We start from the raw sequence: 15,323 nt of genomic DNA on the forward strand, positions 1-15,323 counted from the left end.
ACAATGCAAGATATATATGACTTATTGTTGAATTGTATACTTGAAACACTGGATTTCATTAACCAATGTCACTATAATAAAAAAATAACCTCAAAAAATAATTAATCTCATGTACAAGATCTACAAATATTTCCAACCTTAAGAGCTATTATCACTAATAATTTTGTTACTTTTTGAATTTATTGATTGTTTATATAAACCATAAACCCAACATTATTTATAAAAATATTTTAACTATCATATTTTCTGCTTATTGTTCAACATATTTGTGTGAAAAATGTTCCAAATATTTTTTACTTTATTTAACTCAAAAGAAATTTACATTGTAAAAGTATTAAAAGACTTCTAATTTTTATATTGAGTGTGATTTTATCATTCTCTTACTTGACAATATTTATTACACCATCCCCTATGAATGTAATATTTTTTTTGCTTCTTTGCTATACAACCACCATTGCTTTCTGTTACACTCTGTATGGCTTACCATCTTAAACATAGGCAATCTTAGCTTTGACCTTGAAGTGTGCCCCTTAGTATTGCCATCATGACCAGTAAAACTTATGTATTCCTTGCATTTGGGGGCTGAGTACTTAGCACAGGAAACTATGGAATGTAGTCAATACACAATAAATGTTCTATAAATTTTAAAAGTTTCTGTAATTAGTATGATATAACTATAGAAAATCGAAAATGTATTTTTAACAAGGGGTAAAGAAAAAGGATAAACATCATGGACTCTGTTTTAAGATATATTTGGATTCAATATGAATGTAAATAAAATACTGATTAAAAGCTAAAAAGATTTTAATTAGGTTACTTAGTTTAATAGTTTAATTTGGCAGAAACAGACAACTTGGACAAGGTTCTTTGTGTAAGCACATTTTAAATCACTAATTAAAATTTCAGATGGCAATCTGAGATTAGCAAAAGGATCTTCAAAGGTAAGCAAGATGCCCATTTATTTTATTTTAAAACTCAAAGCAATACTAAGATGTTACTTTAGATATTCCATCTAAAATAATATGAATTCTCGGATATATTGTAAGACACTTTGACCCATATACCATCTGTAATTAAATTATTTTGAACAAAAAACATCATTTAGTAGGCAAACATCACATATATTTTTATTAAAGAAGCACTTGTGTTTTTAATAGAATAGATCAAATATGTCTTCAGAGATACATTGTTTATTCCATAGGAAAAATAGACTTCCACACATGTCAAACTTATAGCAGAGTAAAATGTTATTTAGTCAGTCTGATTCAGCTAGTGCATAAACCATTTTGAGTCAAGACACCCAGAGAAGTTTCCCTATTAGGTAATTATGTATCAATATACTAAGTGGCACTACATATCAATACACCAGTTTAGTCTAATAGATAAATAGAAGTTTGGTAGACATAGTGAGCAGTCTGGAGGTTCCAAAGTTTTCTGTGCATCCTGAAGAATATAGAGCAGCACCTTATATAGTTACATAATAAGAGAAACATAATTCATTTTTTCTTATGTAAATACTTCTACCTTAAATAAAAATTTTCTACCCATGGTATGAACTGAGAAACTTATCAAATAAACAATCTAGGTGATAGAGAACCCTAGATAATTTCCAAGTTACATTCTTTGAGATTAATATAGCCAAAAATCGAGACACAACTCAAATTCCATACAACATAAATAAATGAACAAAATAAAGCTTTTTCAAGTCAGCACTGACAATAAATGACTTAAACATAGGTAGAACATAGATAAATCTTAAAACTCTTACTGAGAGCGAAGACATCAGGATAAAAAACACATTCCGATGGACTATAAATGATCGAAAGGTACAGAAATCTGATGCATGGTTCCCTGGGGTTGGAATAAAGAAAGGATGGATTAGGAAGCTACATGAGGAAATGTTCAGATATTGTGAATGTTCTCTATCATCATTGTTAGAAGCTTTCATGAGTGTACATATTTTTCAAATCCTATCGCATTTGACATCTCATTAAATCTAGTTGAATATTTGTACTCTATTTTCTGTAAATTGTGCTGCAGTAACATTGATAATTTAAAAATAAAAATTATGTATGTGTGTGTGTGCATGTGTGTGTGTGTGTGTGTGTGTGTGTGTATGTGTAATAGATATGGAGATAAATATTCAGTGTGTGACTCAGCTCCAGACCTCGGTGTTAATACAATTAACTTGGGAAAGTCACTTAAATAAACAATAATAGCAACATGAAACCCTGAGGGAAGCTCGTGGGGAATCTGATTTTCCAGAGCTGCCACATTATATTATTTAAAATGCTCCATTTTCCACACACACACACGCACACGCACACACACACAAATTATGAGACACAAAAGAATGGAAAATTATGGCCTATGCACTCACAAAAGAAACAGTCAATAGAAACTATCTCTGAGAAAGTCCAGATAATAGGCTTACTGGACAAAGACTTTAAAATCGGCTACTATAAATACGTTTAAAGAACACCACATCTAAATAACAAAGTATGAGAATAATTTCCCACCAACTAGAGACATTGTTAAAGTGATAGAATTTTTTCTTTTTTAAAATAGCAAATAAAAATTCAGGAGTCAAAAGTATAATAACTGAAGTTTAAAATAAACCTGCAGGCTTAACATAAGATTTGAGCTGACAGAATCAAAGAACTTAAACATAGTACAATTGAGATTTATCCAGTCTAAGGAGCAGGTAGTAAGATTGAAGAAAAATGGCCAGAGCCTCAGAGACTTGGAAGATATCATCAAGAATACCAACATAAGCATAATGAAAGTCCCAGAAAGAGAAGAGAGAGAGAAAATTGGATAAAAGGTTATTTTAAGAAATAGTAGCCCAAAACTTCTTACATTGGATAACAAACATTAATCTACACATCCAAGAAATAATCAACGGTATGGAATACGGGGTTTCTTTTGGAGGTGATGAAAATATTCTGAAATTGGATAGTGATGATGATTTCATGACTGAGAATATGCTGAAAACTTCTGAATCATACTCTAAAATGGTGAATTGAAATTAAGAGTATGTGGATTGTATCTCAATATAGCTATTTAATTAAAAACAAATGAGAAGGATATTCTTTATACAATGATGGTAAATCCAAGATACATTGTTAAGAGAAAAGAATGTCATGATGTGCATAATATGTCACTTTTTTGTGAAGAAGGAAGAAAATAAAAATTTGTAGTTTGATCTTACATTTAAAAATATTGTAAGGATTCATTAGAAACTAATAAATATTGTTACCTAGAGGGCTGAAGTGAGATAATGATAGTGGTGTTCAGAGACAGTATAGAAGCGAGACTTCTCTCTATATATCTTTTTATATCAATTTTAAACTATGTGTCTATATATTTTTTAAGACTTTCTAAATCACTGTAGAGATTTAGTGGGGAATCTAGTACAGGAAATAGGCTATAAATAATTAAATATTTTAAATTTTTTTTCAGTTTTTCTTTCAACTTTATTTCATAAATTGATGTTTATTTATATGGCCCAGTATGTAGCAGATAAAGGCCATTTGAATAACTAGAATCTAATGTGGGTAGGCAATTTCGAGAACATTTTTTTTATTCTTGTTGCTGTTGTTTAAAGTTTCTGTTATAGACGAGAGATGTTTTAGAATGTTGGACACATTTTCCTCTATAAACAGTGCAATGAAGAATGAAGGAATAGATCATAAATAATAGATTCAATGGTCAGCTCACAAAAGCTGACCATAATGTTGCTGAACATTATATATAACAGGATCACGAATATAAAATAGACTGAAGTATTTGCTGAATTGAGTAAAGTTTTTCAAAAGTTTAAGGGTCTAAAACAGAAGTTGGCAAACTTTGCCTTTAACAGGCCTGATGATAAATATCTTAGGCTTTATGGGCCACACTGTCTCAATTGCAATAACTCCACCCTGTCTAGAGAAGCAACCATAGACAATATATAAACATCTGGACATAGCTGTGTTCTAATAAAGCTTTTTTTTACAGAAACAGGCTCTGTGTTTGGCTCATGGGCCACAGTTTGCCAGCCTCTGATCTAGAGTATTACTTAGGGGGAGAAGAATAAATGTATTCTAGCTTTTATCATCAAGAATACATCTCCCTTTGTTCTGTCAATGAGCATGGCCTTTGTTCCATCACAAGAACAGATAGTCCCTGACTTCTATGTTTGTGGTGGTAATATAGACACATTTTAGGGAATTCATCTTAAGTTTTAGCATGAAGCAAAAATCTCTGAAATATGTTTTTTATTGTTTTGTTTTGTTTTTAAGATAGAGAAGCTGCCGAAAGAGCAAACCATTTGCCTGAATATTGTCCCCTGTGTTTCACATCTTTACTATTTGCCATGTTGCAATTGGGCATTGTAGAAAAGAACGCTAAGATGGAATTAGATCTGTTCTTATGCCACATATCAGCTAGACCTTAGAGAAAAAACTTCCTGGCCTCGGTGTCTCTAAGTGAGCTTTGGTATCCCCATGTATAATATGAAGAGACTGGACTAGAGATGATATTTAAGAGCTCTTCCAATTCTAAAGATGGCATTTTTGGGATTCTGGTAGGAGCAGACTTGTACTACGTATGCTTATTGAAACAGGAGCTTCATATATAGTTTTTCCAGAAAATTTTTGCTTTGAGAAATGTCATCATGGGTTAATAATTGTTACACATGTTTATCTTTTAGGGACTAAGATGGATCTTGTACTCAGTGCTGCAGATCATTACTTTTTTACACCATTCATATATCCAGCCACGTGGCCAGAGGATGACTTCTTCCGACAAACTATTAGTCTCTTGATTATAACAAATCTTGGTGCTTATATCCTTTATTTCTTTTTTGCAACACTGAGCTATTATTTTGTCTTTGATCATTCATTAATGAAGCATCCACAGTTTTTAAAGGTAAATGATTTTCTTAACCTATTTTTAACTATTGTTACAGTAAAAATTATAATATGATAAAATTGTGAGATTTTCAGATTAAACTTGTTATAAGCATTAAATAAAGTTTTTGAAACCAGCCCCAAATAGGTTAAATATTTTTGATAGGGCTAATCCCACCTCTCCTTCCATTGCTTTAAACAAATAAATGAATCCAAACTTTTTTTTTAACCAGAAGTCTGGTATTTTGCTAGTTACATAGACAAGAATTTCTTTGCTAATAGTGATGAATAAATAAATGCATACATCTGTGTAGTTATTTTAATGTTTGATTTTTACAAACTGAAATATGATTTTACTATGTATGTAATTTTTTGACTAAATAGAGAATCCAAACTCAATAGTTTTAGATTTTTTTTACAATTATTTTCTATTTCAGTTACTTGTATTTGTCAAATACAATCTCAAATAAAAGTCTCCATAGACTGTAAAAAAAAAAAAAAATAGAGAAGGCTAAGAATGGAAGTTAACTATGAAAGAAATGAGTATTCAGTAAATAGAAATTTAGAATAAACATTTTGTGAGAAGGAGAAAAAATTTGAAAATTTAAAATATTTATTGCTTTTGCTTGGTACAAAAGGAATATTTTTCTTACACACTCATCCCTACATATTAACATTATAATAGAAAAAAAATTAGAGGTAAGCTCCTTTATATAGAAGATTTAAAAAATCCAATCCAAAACAATTTTATGCTAGTTTTGCTAAATCTAGATTTTGTGATTTTTAAGTATTGGAAATTTTATTTTCAGAATCAAGTCTATCGAGAGATTATGTTTACTGTCCAGGCATTGCCATGGATAAGTATTCCCACTGTTTCATTGTTCCTGCTGGAGTTGAGAGGGTACAGCAAATTATATGATGATATAGGAGAGTTTCCAAATGGTAAGTAAATTATAAAGAATGTCAGGCACAGATTGTTTTTTCTAAGGAACCAAATCTGCCTCTTTTTTAAAAAATAATTATAAATTGTTCAGTTGTTTTGAATGTTCTGCTTTTATGCATTTATATCTTGCCACATGTATGCATTTCTTTAAGTTTATCTATGAATTTTAAAGTCTTTGTTTTAGATGAAATTGTGCCTGGGGGAAGATTGGTGTGATCAGGTATAGGCCTTTGCATTTGTTTCCTATTATCTGTATTGAATTCAGCCTTCTAAAAAAATAACTCAAGTAGTACATGACAATTACAGAAAATCAGAAAATATATTTCTCTTAGCAATATATGTGCCCACATTTTTATGTCTATAAATATTGGCATTATATAGTATATTAATTATAGTATCTCATTGTATAGATATCCATAGTTTATTTAAATGATCTCTAATTTTTAGACCTTTAGATTTTTTATTTTTGTCTACTGAAAGCAGTTCTGCTACGGCAACTGAACTAAATTTTTGTGAAATTCTGAAATCATTTCAAGGTACATTTCCAGTATCTAGAATTAGAAAGATAATAGTTAACATTTATTGAATGTTAATAAGTACCAGCTATAGTTTTAAGCTTTTCACATGTATCTATCCATTTTATTCCACATCAGTTCTATGAAGTAAGAGCTATTATGTTCCTTTTATAGGTGAGTAAATTAAGCGTACAGAGCATTTCAGTGACTTGCCCAGGTTACTCAACAATTACATGGTATTTCTGGTACTGGAACCTAGGCTTACTGGCACTATCAACCTTGCTTTCTAAGTAAGAGGTTAGTTAGTTAAAAGAAGGAACAAAAATAATGCACTAAGATGATAAGCAGATAGGATTATGAGTAAAAATAAAAGGAGAAAGGCATTCTAGATACTTGGAATAGTATGAGTAAAAGTACAGAGGTAAGACTTTCAAGATGTTGGGAAGACATTGAGTAAACCAGCCTCATTAATACAGGAACAGATGAGATTTGGAAAGATCAGAAAGGGCTGAGTTATGGAGTAAATGCTTGAATTAAGGTATTTAGTGGAAAATAAAGTTTTAAGCAGGAAGATAATGTATAAAGATGTGTTTATGAAGGAAAATCATTAGATAGCATTATTCTGAGAGATTTAAATAATGTACCTCAGGAATATCCTTTTTCTGTCTCATAAATATCTTAATAATTTAATTAGGAAATATTTTAGGTAGGATACTTCCAAGTTTTTATATGAGAGAAAGGAGGAAATGAGCAGATTCCAGAGAGTCAAGGATTAATTTATGTTGTGTTGAATTAGCCAAAACAGATCATTTATATTGTTTCAGTCTAGGATCATATTTTGGATTTAAATGTAAAATGTAAATGCTGATCCTGGAACTGAATCTTGATTCTGCTGTATACCCTGTTATCTCTTCTAGGCTGGTTTCAACTCATTGTTAGTGTACTGTCCTTCCTCTTTTTCACTGACATGCTGATCTATTGGATTCACAGAGGCCTTCATCATAGACTTGTATATAAGGTAAAATCATTTGCAGGGGAAAGAGAAAATATATATACATTTTTCAACAGTATATGTTTATAAATTCTGTTCTCTATTTATAAGAATTTGCTCTATATTAAATACCTAAGTAACCATAGTCATGACAGGTACCAGGTACGTTTCATGTTCTTTATGGGTTTGGAATGTTTGTTTTAAAATTTTACTGTTTACTTGGGGATGAGGAAGGAGAGCATTTTATAAAGTGATTCTGGTAATTTCAAAGGGATTTTTTAGTTAGTCCATTTCTACAACATGGGTATGATAAACTAAGTTTAATGTTGCATGGGATAATGTCGGTGGTACTAATGGTGTTCTTTTCTTCTGTAGCACATACATAAACCTCATCACATCTGGAAGATTCCTACTCCATTTGCAAGTCATGCTTTTCACCCCGTGGATGGCTTCCTTCAAAGTCTACCTTACCATATATACCCTTTTATCTTTCCATTGCACAAGGTAGTTTATTTAGGTTTATACATCTTGGTCAATATCTGGACAATTTCTATTCATGATGGTGATTTTCGTGTCCCTCAGATCTTAAGACCATTTATTAATGGCTCAGCTCATCATACAGACCACCACATGTTCTTTGACTATAACTATGGTCAGTATTTCACATTGTGGGATAGAATTGGAGGCTCGTTCAAAAATCCTTCCTCTTTTGAAGGGAAGGGACCACTTAATTATGTGAAGAAGATGACAGAAGAAAAATACAACAGCCATGCAGGAAATGGTTGTAAAAATGAAAAATTATTCAATGGTGAGTTTACAAAGACTGAGTAAATTACTGCCCAATTATTAAATGTTTTTTAATAAGGAAAAATAATCCATATATAGCCAAAAGACATAGTAATTAAATGCATGTGGTTGCTGCTGAGGAATGATCATAATGGTAGATCAAGGGAAGGTGCTATGAGCACCATGATTTTAACCTCATGCTGAAAATACTAGATGTTGGTCTAAGGGACAACTTATATTTTTCTTTCCAGCAGATCTATGATTTGTATAGTCTCAACAACCATTTTTAAAAAGATAGAGAATAAATTATTGAGGGGAGTAGGTTATGCCCTTTTGTCTTACTCTGCCATATTCATAAAGAAAAATTCATTGTGTTTAATAATACCAAGACTAAGCACCATAATGAAGAAATACTAACATAAAGATGGTTCCTTGTTTTAGGAATGATTATGTCTGCAGTGTTGGTACAGTTTGTTCAAGTGGAAACATCAGTGTGACAAAAAAAATACTGATGTAACATATTAGTGGCTTCCTAAATGGCCTAATTAATAGTAAGTATAATTAGATTATCACTTCCTACACATAGGAAGCTTATACTCTGAGAATATTGAAAATTCACATTTTACTGATGATTAAATAAATTAGAATAAAAAAATTGATACTGCCATGATTTAATTTAGATCTGAGATTATTAAAGAGTTTGATGGTTATTATTTAAAACGATCATTTAATAAGTATGAAAATGTGAATATATAAATATGTGAATCTGAATATACAGTAGTCTCCTCTTATTCATGGGGGATATGTTCTAAGACCCCCAGTGGATGCCTGAAACTGCAGATAATTTCAAATACTATATATACTATGTTTTTCTACCCATACATACCTATGATAAAGTTTAGTTTGTAAATTAGGCACAGTAATAGATTAACAACAATAACTAATAAACTATTATCGTTAGAGAAATTTGATGCCCAAATAATATCTTTGACACTACTGATTTTTAAATTGATGCACTGCACTTTTGATTCTTCAACGTCACAGACCTATAATTTTCGATAGGGAATAGTTGCCAAATATTTAGACATATCACTGAAGAATAGTTTTGAAATATTCTCTCACGTCTCCCTCACTTTTCCCCACTTCCTCTGCAAAAAAATTAACAAATATTTTCATAATGAAATGTACATAACATAAATATTGGCAAAACATGGTTTGTGTAGGCATTCTTTAAGCTATTTATATAAAATCAGTAAAGGTTTACTATGACCGTTAAGCTGTATCAGGTAAATATTGTAACAACACAAAGTATTCTTTGTACAAATTTTATACTAATTTGAAACCACAGAAATAATTTGGGTTGTCAAAACTGATTTAAAATGTCCCCAAATGCTCAATGTCAAGGAGAGAAAGAGAGAAATGGGTATTACATTCTTTTTATGTCATTTTATTAGATTTGAGTAATTTAGTAAGAAAGAGACCAGTCATAAATTTAATGCTTGGGATCTATATAAAATGTATTTTTCTCTTTGAGTTACTATTATGTTTGTCTTCCTTATATATACCAGTATACTAATTAGTATTTTTAACTGGTAAATGCAGCTGAGTGCTTTTTCAATAATCATCCTCACCCTCTAGTATTCCACTTTGCCCAAGAAAAGGAAGGAAATTAAATAAACTTTGTTGCTTAATAATAATGGCAGCAACTATTTATTGAGGTTTTACTCTTGATCAGGCACTGTTACAAGTACTTGACATGAGGAAACTAGGACCCAGTTGTGCCACTTTTCCGAGAGTATTTCTCTCAAGTATGGATATGTTTCTAGTCAGTGGGCAGCCTTCCACAGTAATTCTGAGACCCAGGCTCCTTCCATCTTGGGGAGCTGCCTTTGCCTCAGTCTGCAATCTTCTTTGTTGAAGGAGCACATAAGGCAAGAGGGAAAAGTACACAAAGAAAATGTGTAGATCAGCCCTGGAAGTCATACATATCTCTTTCGTATGTTCCTTTGAAAACTCAGTCACATGGCCCATCTGACTGAAAGAGATTCAGAGAGTCAGGGAAATGTCTCTAATCGTATAGCTGGGAGGATGAGGTAACCAGTTTCTCAAACCATTGCTAGTTTGCCATACTCATAATTTATTCCCCTCTTTTTGAGGGTCCTGGCAAAGGTGTTGAAGAGACGTATGAGTTCAAAAGTATTTCAAGTTATCTATGAACTGGTTATCTTCGTGTCCTTAATTCTATAACTCCAATTATAAGTGTTGAAGTTTCCTCTAGATTCTTATTACCGTGTAGCTAATAGAAAAGATAGGATGTAATTTATGGAGAGAGAGAAGCTTCCTCAAAAGTAATCAAACTATTCTCTGCCTTCCCACCATTTTTCTTAAAGTCTGATCTTATTAAGCAGTATGATTTTAAGCAGTCCTAACATTATTTGTAGACTATCATCACATTCTCCTAGTCTCCATTAGAGAAATTAAGAGAATATTCATGGAATTGAGGATTTAAATTCTTTCCTACAGGAATATCTGATGAAGGACTTTTTGCCTTGACTTTGAAACCTTTTATACTTACAGGACAGAAAGGGAAAATCAGGATTATATTTTCCACTTTTATGTTAGAAATTGAGAAATGGATGGAGGTGGTACAAAACCCAGAGACCTTTACTGAATCCTTATCTTTCTCCCTGTGTCTCTCTTCCTGTCTCCCTGTGTGTGAATGCTGTAATTTCCTACTTCTCATTGCCCTGTATCATGTTACTTTTTCCTCCCATCTTCAAGAAGTCAAGACAAATTTGGGAGAAAATTGTGAGTTTAGTTTTTCTTACACAGAGTGAACAGTGTAGGCAGATTATTTATATAGAGATGATGTCTGGGAGGAAAATGGAAAGCAGGGAGACAAATCAGAACAAAGATATTTGTGATTAATTCAGATGGAAGAAAAGTTTGAGGCTCTGAGATTGATTGTCAAAGAGAGCATGAAAAATAGATGTCTAAAGAAACAAACCAACTTAAAGGAAAAAGAACTTCCTTTCCTTATCTAATTTCAAATTCAAAACACTTGACTGGCAGCCTTATATCATCATTTATTGCTTTCTATCATTGTTATGCATGCCCTATTTATTCTAGACCCCCAGATTCCTTCAAAGTAGAGACCATTTTTGAATCACTGTTGGGTTAAAAGATGTGTTCCTACAGAATGTCCAGGATATGGTTGAAGTTCCATAAATGCTTTGCTAAATGAGTTAATGAAATGATAGAAATGCCATTCCCGTCAATAAATATTTAATGAATCTCTATTAGGTGCCAAACACTACACGAAGTGTAAATATTAATTCCAGACTCGTAAAAGCTGTCTTTTTAGCCAACACTTTGTTTTTTCATTTATTTATTAGCTGATATTTGGTGTGTTCCTTGGGGGAGTCACAAGGAGAACTAAAGGGAAATCAAAACAGTCCCTACATCAAGGATAGACTGTCCTTTTTTTCTCACTCAAAGTCTTGCTTTCCACTGGAAACAAAACCCACCCTGGATACAGATCATATGTGAATCAGTGATATGAGTACTGATTAGAGGGGTGAATGTGTACAGTTATTATGTAACATAGTGCTCTGGATACAAAAAAAGATCATAATTATTGATTGATTATACCAAGTAATGACAAACCTAGGAGGATAATCTATAACTTTGACTGGAAGGTAATTTATCTCAGAAGAATTGTAGAAGCTAAGAGTTTTGAAGTTAAACAATTTTGAATCCTGGCTCTGCCACTTACTATGATTGCATGATCTTGGTCTCTCTATCTGTAAATTAATGAAAATACTACCTATGTAATAAGATTAAGTAAATTAGAAACACTCAATTAAATGTCAATTCACGTAAATGGTGCTTAATGCTGCTTTCTAGGTTCAGTGATTATTTTATTACACGTAGGGTAGGCCCTCAGTAGAAACCAATTGCGGGGAGAAAAATGCCTAGATAATGCCAATTTTACCTTAAAATTGGAAGGTGAAAAACATGAGGTGAACAAGAATGGGGGATGTAGAGGAAAATCACATCAGTAAAACTAAAATTGCTACATTATTTACTGTAAATTTTCTTTGTAAAAGTTGATTTATTGTTAAGCAATTTTATTTTTAAAATGCATTGCTATAAACCATAAGACCAGTCTATAAGATTTTGTGTGTTTTTTTAAAATTTTTTTTTTATTAAGTTTTTGGGGTAACACTGGTTAATACAATTATATAATTTTCAGGTATACATTATAATTTGACATCTATATATTCTAGTATGTGATTACCACCCAAAGTCCAGTTTCCTTCAGCTACCACATATTTTATCCCCTTTACTCACTTCAGCTAACCCCTACCCTCCTATATTTGATTCCCTTTACCCCATCTACCTCCCCTCTCCTCTCTCACCCCCTACCCTCTGGTAACCACTCTTCCATTGTCCATGTCCCTGAGTCTCTGTTTCTCCTGTTCATTTGTTGCTTTTAGGTTTATATCCCACATATAAGTGATGTCATGTGATTTTCAACTTTTTCTGTTTGGCTTATTTTGCTTAGCATGATTATCTCGAGATCCATCCAGGTTGTCGCAAATGGCAGTATTTCATCTCTTCCATTGACTGGCTAAAGAAGCTGTGGTAAATATATTCCATTGTATATATTTACCACAGCTTCTTTAGCCAGTCATCTACTGTAGGACACTTAGGTTGCTTCCATGTCCTGGCCACTGTGAATAATGCTGCTATGAACATCGATGTGCAAATATCGTTTTGGATATGGGTTTTCAAGTCTTTGGGGTAAATGCCCAGTAGAGGAATTGCAGGATCATATGGTAGGTCAATTCTTAGGTTTTTGAGGAACCTCCATACTGTTTTCCATAGTGACTGTACCAATTTGCAGTCCTACCAGCAGTGTATAAGGGTTCCTTTCTCTCCACATCCTCTCCAACATTTATTATGACTTGTCCTGTTGATTATAGCTATTCTAACAGGTGTTAGATGGTATCTCATTGTGTCATTATAGCTATTCTAACAGGTGTTAGATAGTATCTCATTGTGGTTTTGATTTGCTAATAGCTAGCAATGTTGAACATTTGTATGGCCATTTGTATGTCCTCTAGGGAGAAGTGTCTGTTCAGGTTCTCTGCCCATTTTTTGATTCTATCGTTTGCTTTTTTGTTGTTGTTATTGAGTCGTATGAGTTCTTTCCAAGGTCCTTGAATTTAGTTCCTATGTTTTCTTCTATGCATTTTATGGATTCCGGTTTTATATTCAGATTTAATTTGGTGTGTGGTGATAGACAACAGTCTAGTTTCATTCTTTTGCAGGTGGCCTTCCAGTTTTCCCAGCACCATTTATTGAAGAGGCTTTCCTTTCTCCACTGTATGTTTTTGGCTTTTTTGTCTAAAATTACTTGCCCATATAAACATGGGTTTACTTCTGGACTCTCGATTCTGTTTCATTGTCCTATGTGTCTGTTTTGCTGTCATACCATGTGGTTTTGATTACTGTCGCTTTGTAGTGTAATTTGAAGTTGGGCAGAGTGATGCCTCCAGCCTCATTCTTTTTTCTCAGGATGGCTTTGGCAATTCGAGGTCTTTTGTGCTTCCATACAAATCTGATGATTTTTTTGTTCTATTTTTTTTTTTAAATGCCCATGGGATATTTATGGGGATTGCTTTAGGTAATATGGTCATTTTAGCAATGTTGATTTTTCTAATCCAAGAACACAGAATATCTTTTCATTTCTTTGTATCTTCAATTTCTTTTAATAGGGTCTTGTAGTTTTCATTATATAGGTCTTCACATGTTTCGTTAAATTTATTCCTAGGTATTTCATTCTTTTTATTGCAATTGCAAAGGAAATTATTTTTCCCACTTCTTTTTCTGACACTTTGTTATTAGAGCATAGGAACGCTGTGGATTTTTGAACGTTGATTTTGTATCCAGAGACTTTACTGTATTTGCTTATTGTTTCTAGTAGTGTTCTTGTGGAATCTTTAGGGTTTCCTATATAATTATGTCATCCGCAAATAGAGACACTTTGACTTCTTTGTTTCCTGTTTGGATGCCTATTATATCTTTCTCTTGCCTGATTGCGCTTGCTAGGACCTCCAATGTTATATTGAATAACAGTGGCGATAGTGGACAGCCTTGCCTTGTTCCTGATCTTAGAGGAAAGGTTTTTAGTTTTTCACCATTAAGTATGATGTTGGCTGAGGGCTTGTCATATATGGTCTTTATTATGTCAAGGTACTAGTGTTTTTTTAATCATAAATGGGTGCTGTATCTTGTCGAAGGCTTTTTCTGCATCTATTGGTATGATCATATGATTCTTTTAATTTGTTTATGTGGTGTATCACATTAATCGATTTGTATATGTTGGACCATCCCTGTACCCCTGGGATGAAGCCCACTTGATCATGGTGTATAATCTTTTTAATATGTTGCTGTATTCAGTTTGCTAGTATCTTATTTAGGAGTTTTGCATCTGTGTTCATGAGAGATATTGGCCTGTAGTTTTCTTTTTTGTGTGTTACCTTTACTGGGTTTTGGTATAAGAGTAATATTAGCCTCATAAAATGAGTTGGGAAGTATTGCCTCCTCTTTGATTTTTTTGGAAGAGTTTGAGGAGAATAGGTATTAAATCTTCTTTGAATGTTAGGTAGAATTCACTAGTGAAGCCATCTAGTCCTGGACTTTTACTTTTTCGTAGGTATTTGATGATTGTTTCAATTTCCATAATGCCGATCGGTCTATTTAGATTTTCCAGTTCTTGATTCAGTTTAGGAAGGTTGTATCTTTCTAAAGCCTTTTTCATTTCTTCTAGGTTATTAACTTTAGTACTGGTCCATTTCTTCTAGGTTATTAAATTTGGTGTTATATACTTTTTCATAGTATTCTTTTATGATCCTTTGTATTTCTGCCCTGTCATAATTTCCCCTCTTTCATCCCTGATTTTGTTTATTTGTGTCCTTTTTCTTTTTTCTTTAGTGAATCTAGCCAGGGGTTTGTCAATTTTATTAACCTTCTCAAATTACCAGCTTTTTGTTATATTTATTTTTTTATTGATTTTTTTGTTTTCAATTTTATTTTTGCTCTAAATTTGACTATTTCTTTTCTTCTGCAGGCTTTAGGCCTTATTTGTTCTTCCTTTTCTAGTTTTTTAAGATGAAGTGTTAGGTTGT

General features: G+C 32.4%; 1 protein-coding gene across 2 annotated transcripts in view; it reads left to right on the plus strand.

Annotated features, from left to right (window-relative positions):
• The window catches only part of SC5D (sterol-C5-desaturase), a 17,687-nt gene extending 5,385 nt beyond the window's left edge, over positions 1 to 12,302 (plus strand). For both annotated transcript variants that reach the window (XM_006925245.3, XM_006925246.3), the window contains exons 2-5: positions 4,694 to 4,911; positions 5,702 to 5,834; positions 7,268 to 7,368; positions 7,717 to 12,302. In XM_006925245.3, the coding sequence (XP_006925307.1) occupies positions 4,702 to 4,911; positions 5,702 to 5,834; positions 7,268 to 7,368; positions 7,717 to 8,172 (900 nt within the window). In that variant the 5' untranslated portion in view covers positions 4,694 to 4,701 and the 3' untranslated portion in view covers positions 8,173 to 12,302. The remainder of the gene's footprint in view (positions 1 to 4,693; positions 4,912 to 5,701; positions 5,835 to 7,267; positions 7,369 to 7,716) is intronic.
• Positions 12,303 to 15,323: the final 3,021 nt, after the last annotated feature.

This window comes from Pteropus alecto, unplaced genomic scaffold (assembly GCF_000325575.1).
Source record: "Pteropus alecto unplaced genomic scaffold, ASM32557v1 scaffold479, whole genome shotgun sequence".
NCBI classification, from domain to species: Eukaryota; Metazoa; Chordata; class Mammalia; order Chiroptera; family Pteropodidae; genus Pteropus; species Pteropus alecto.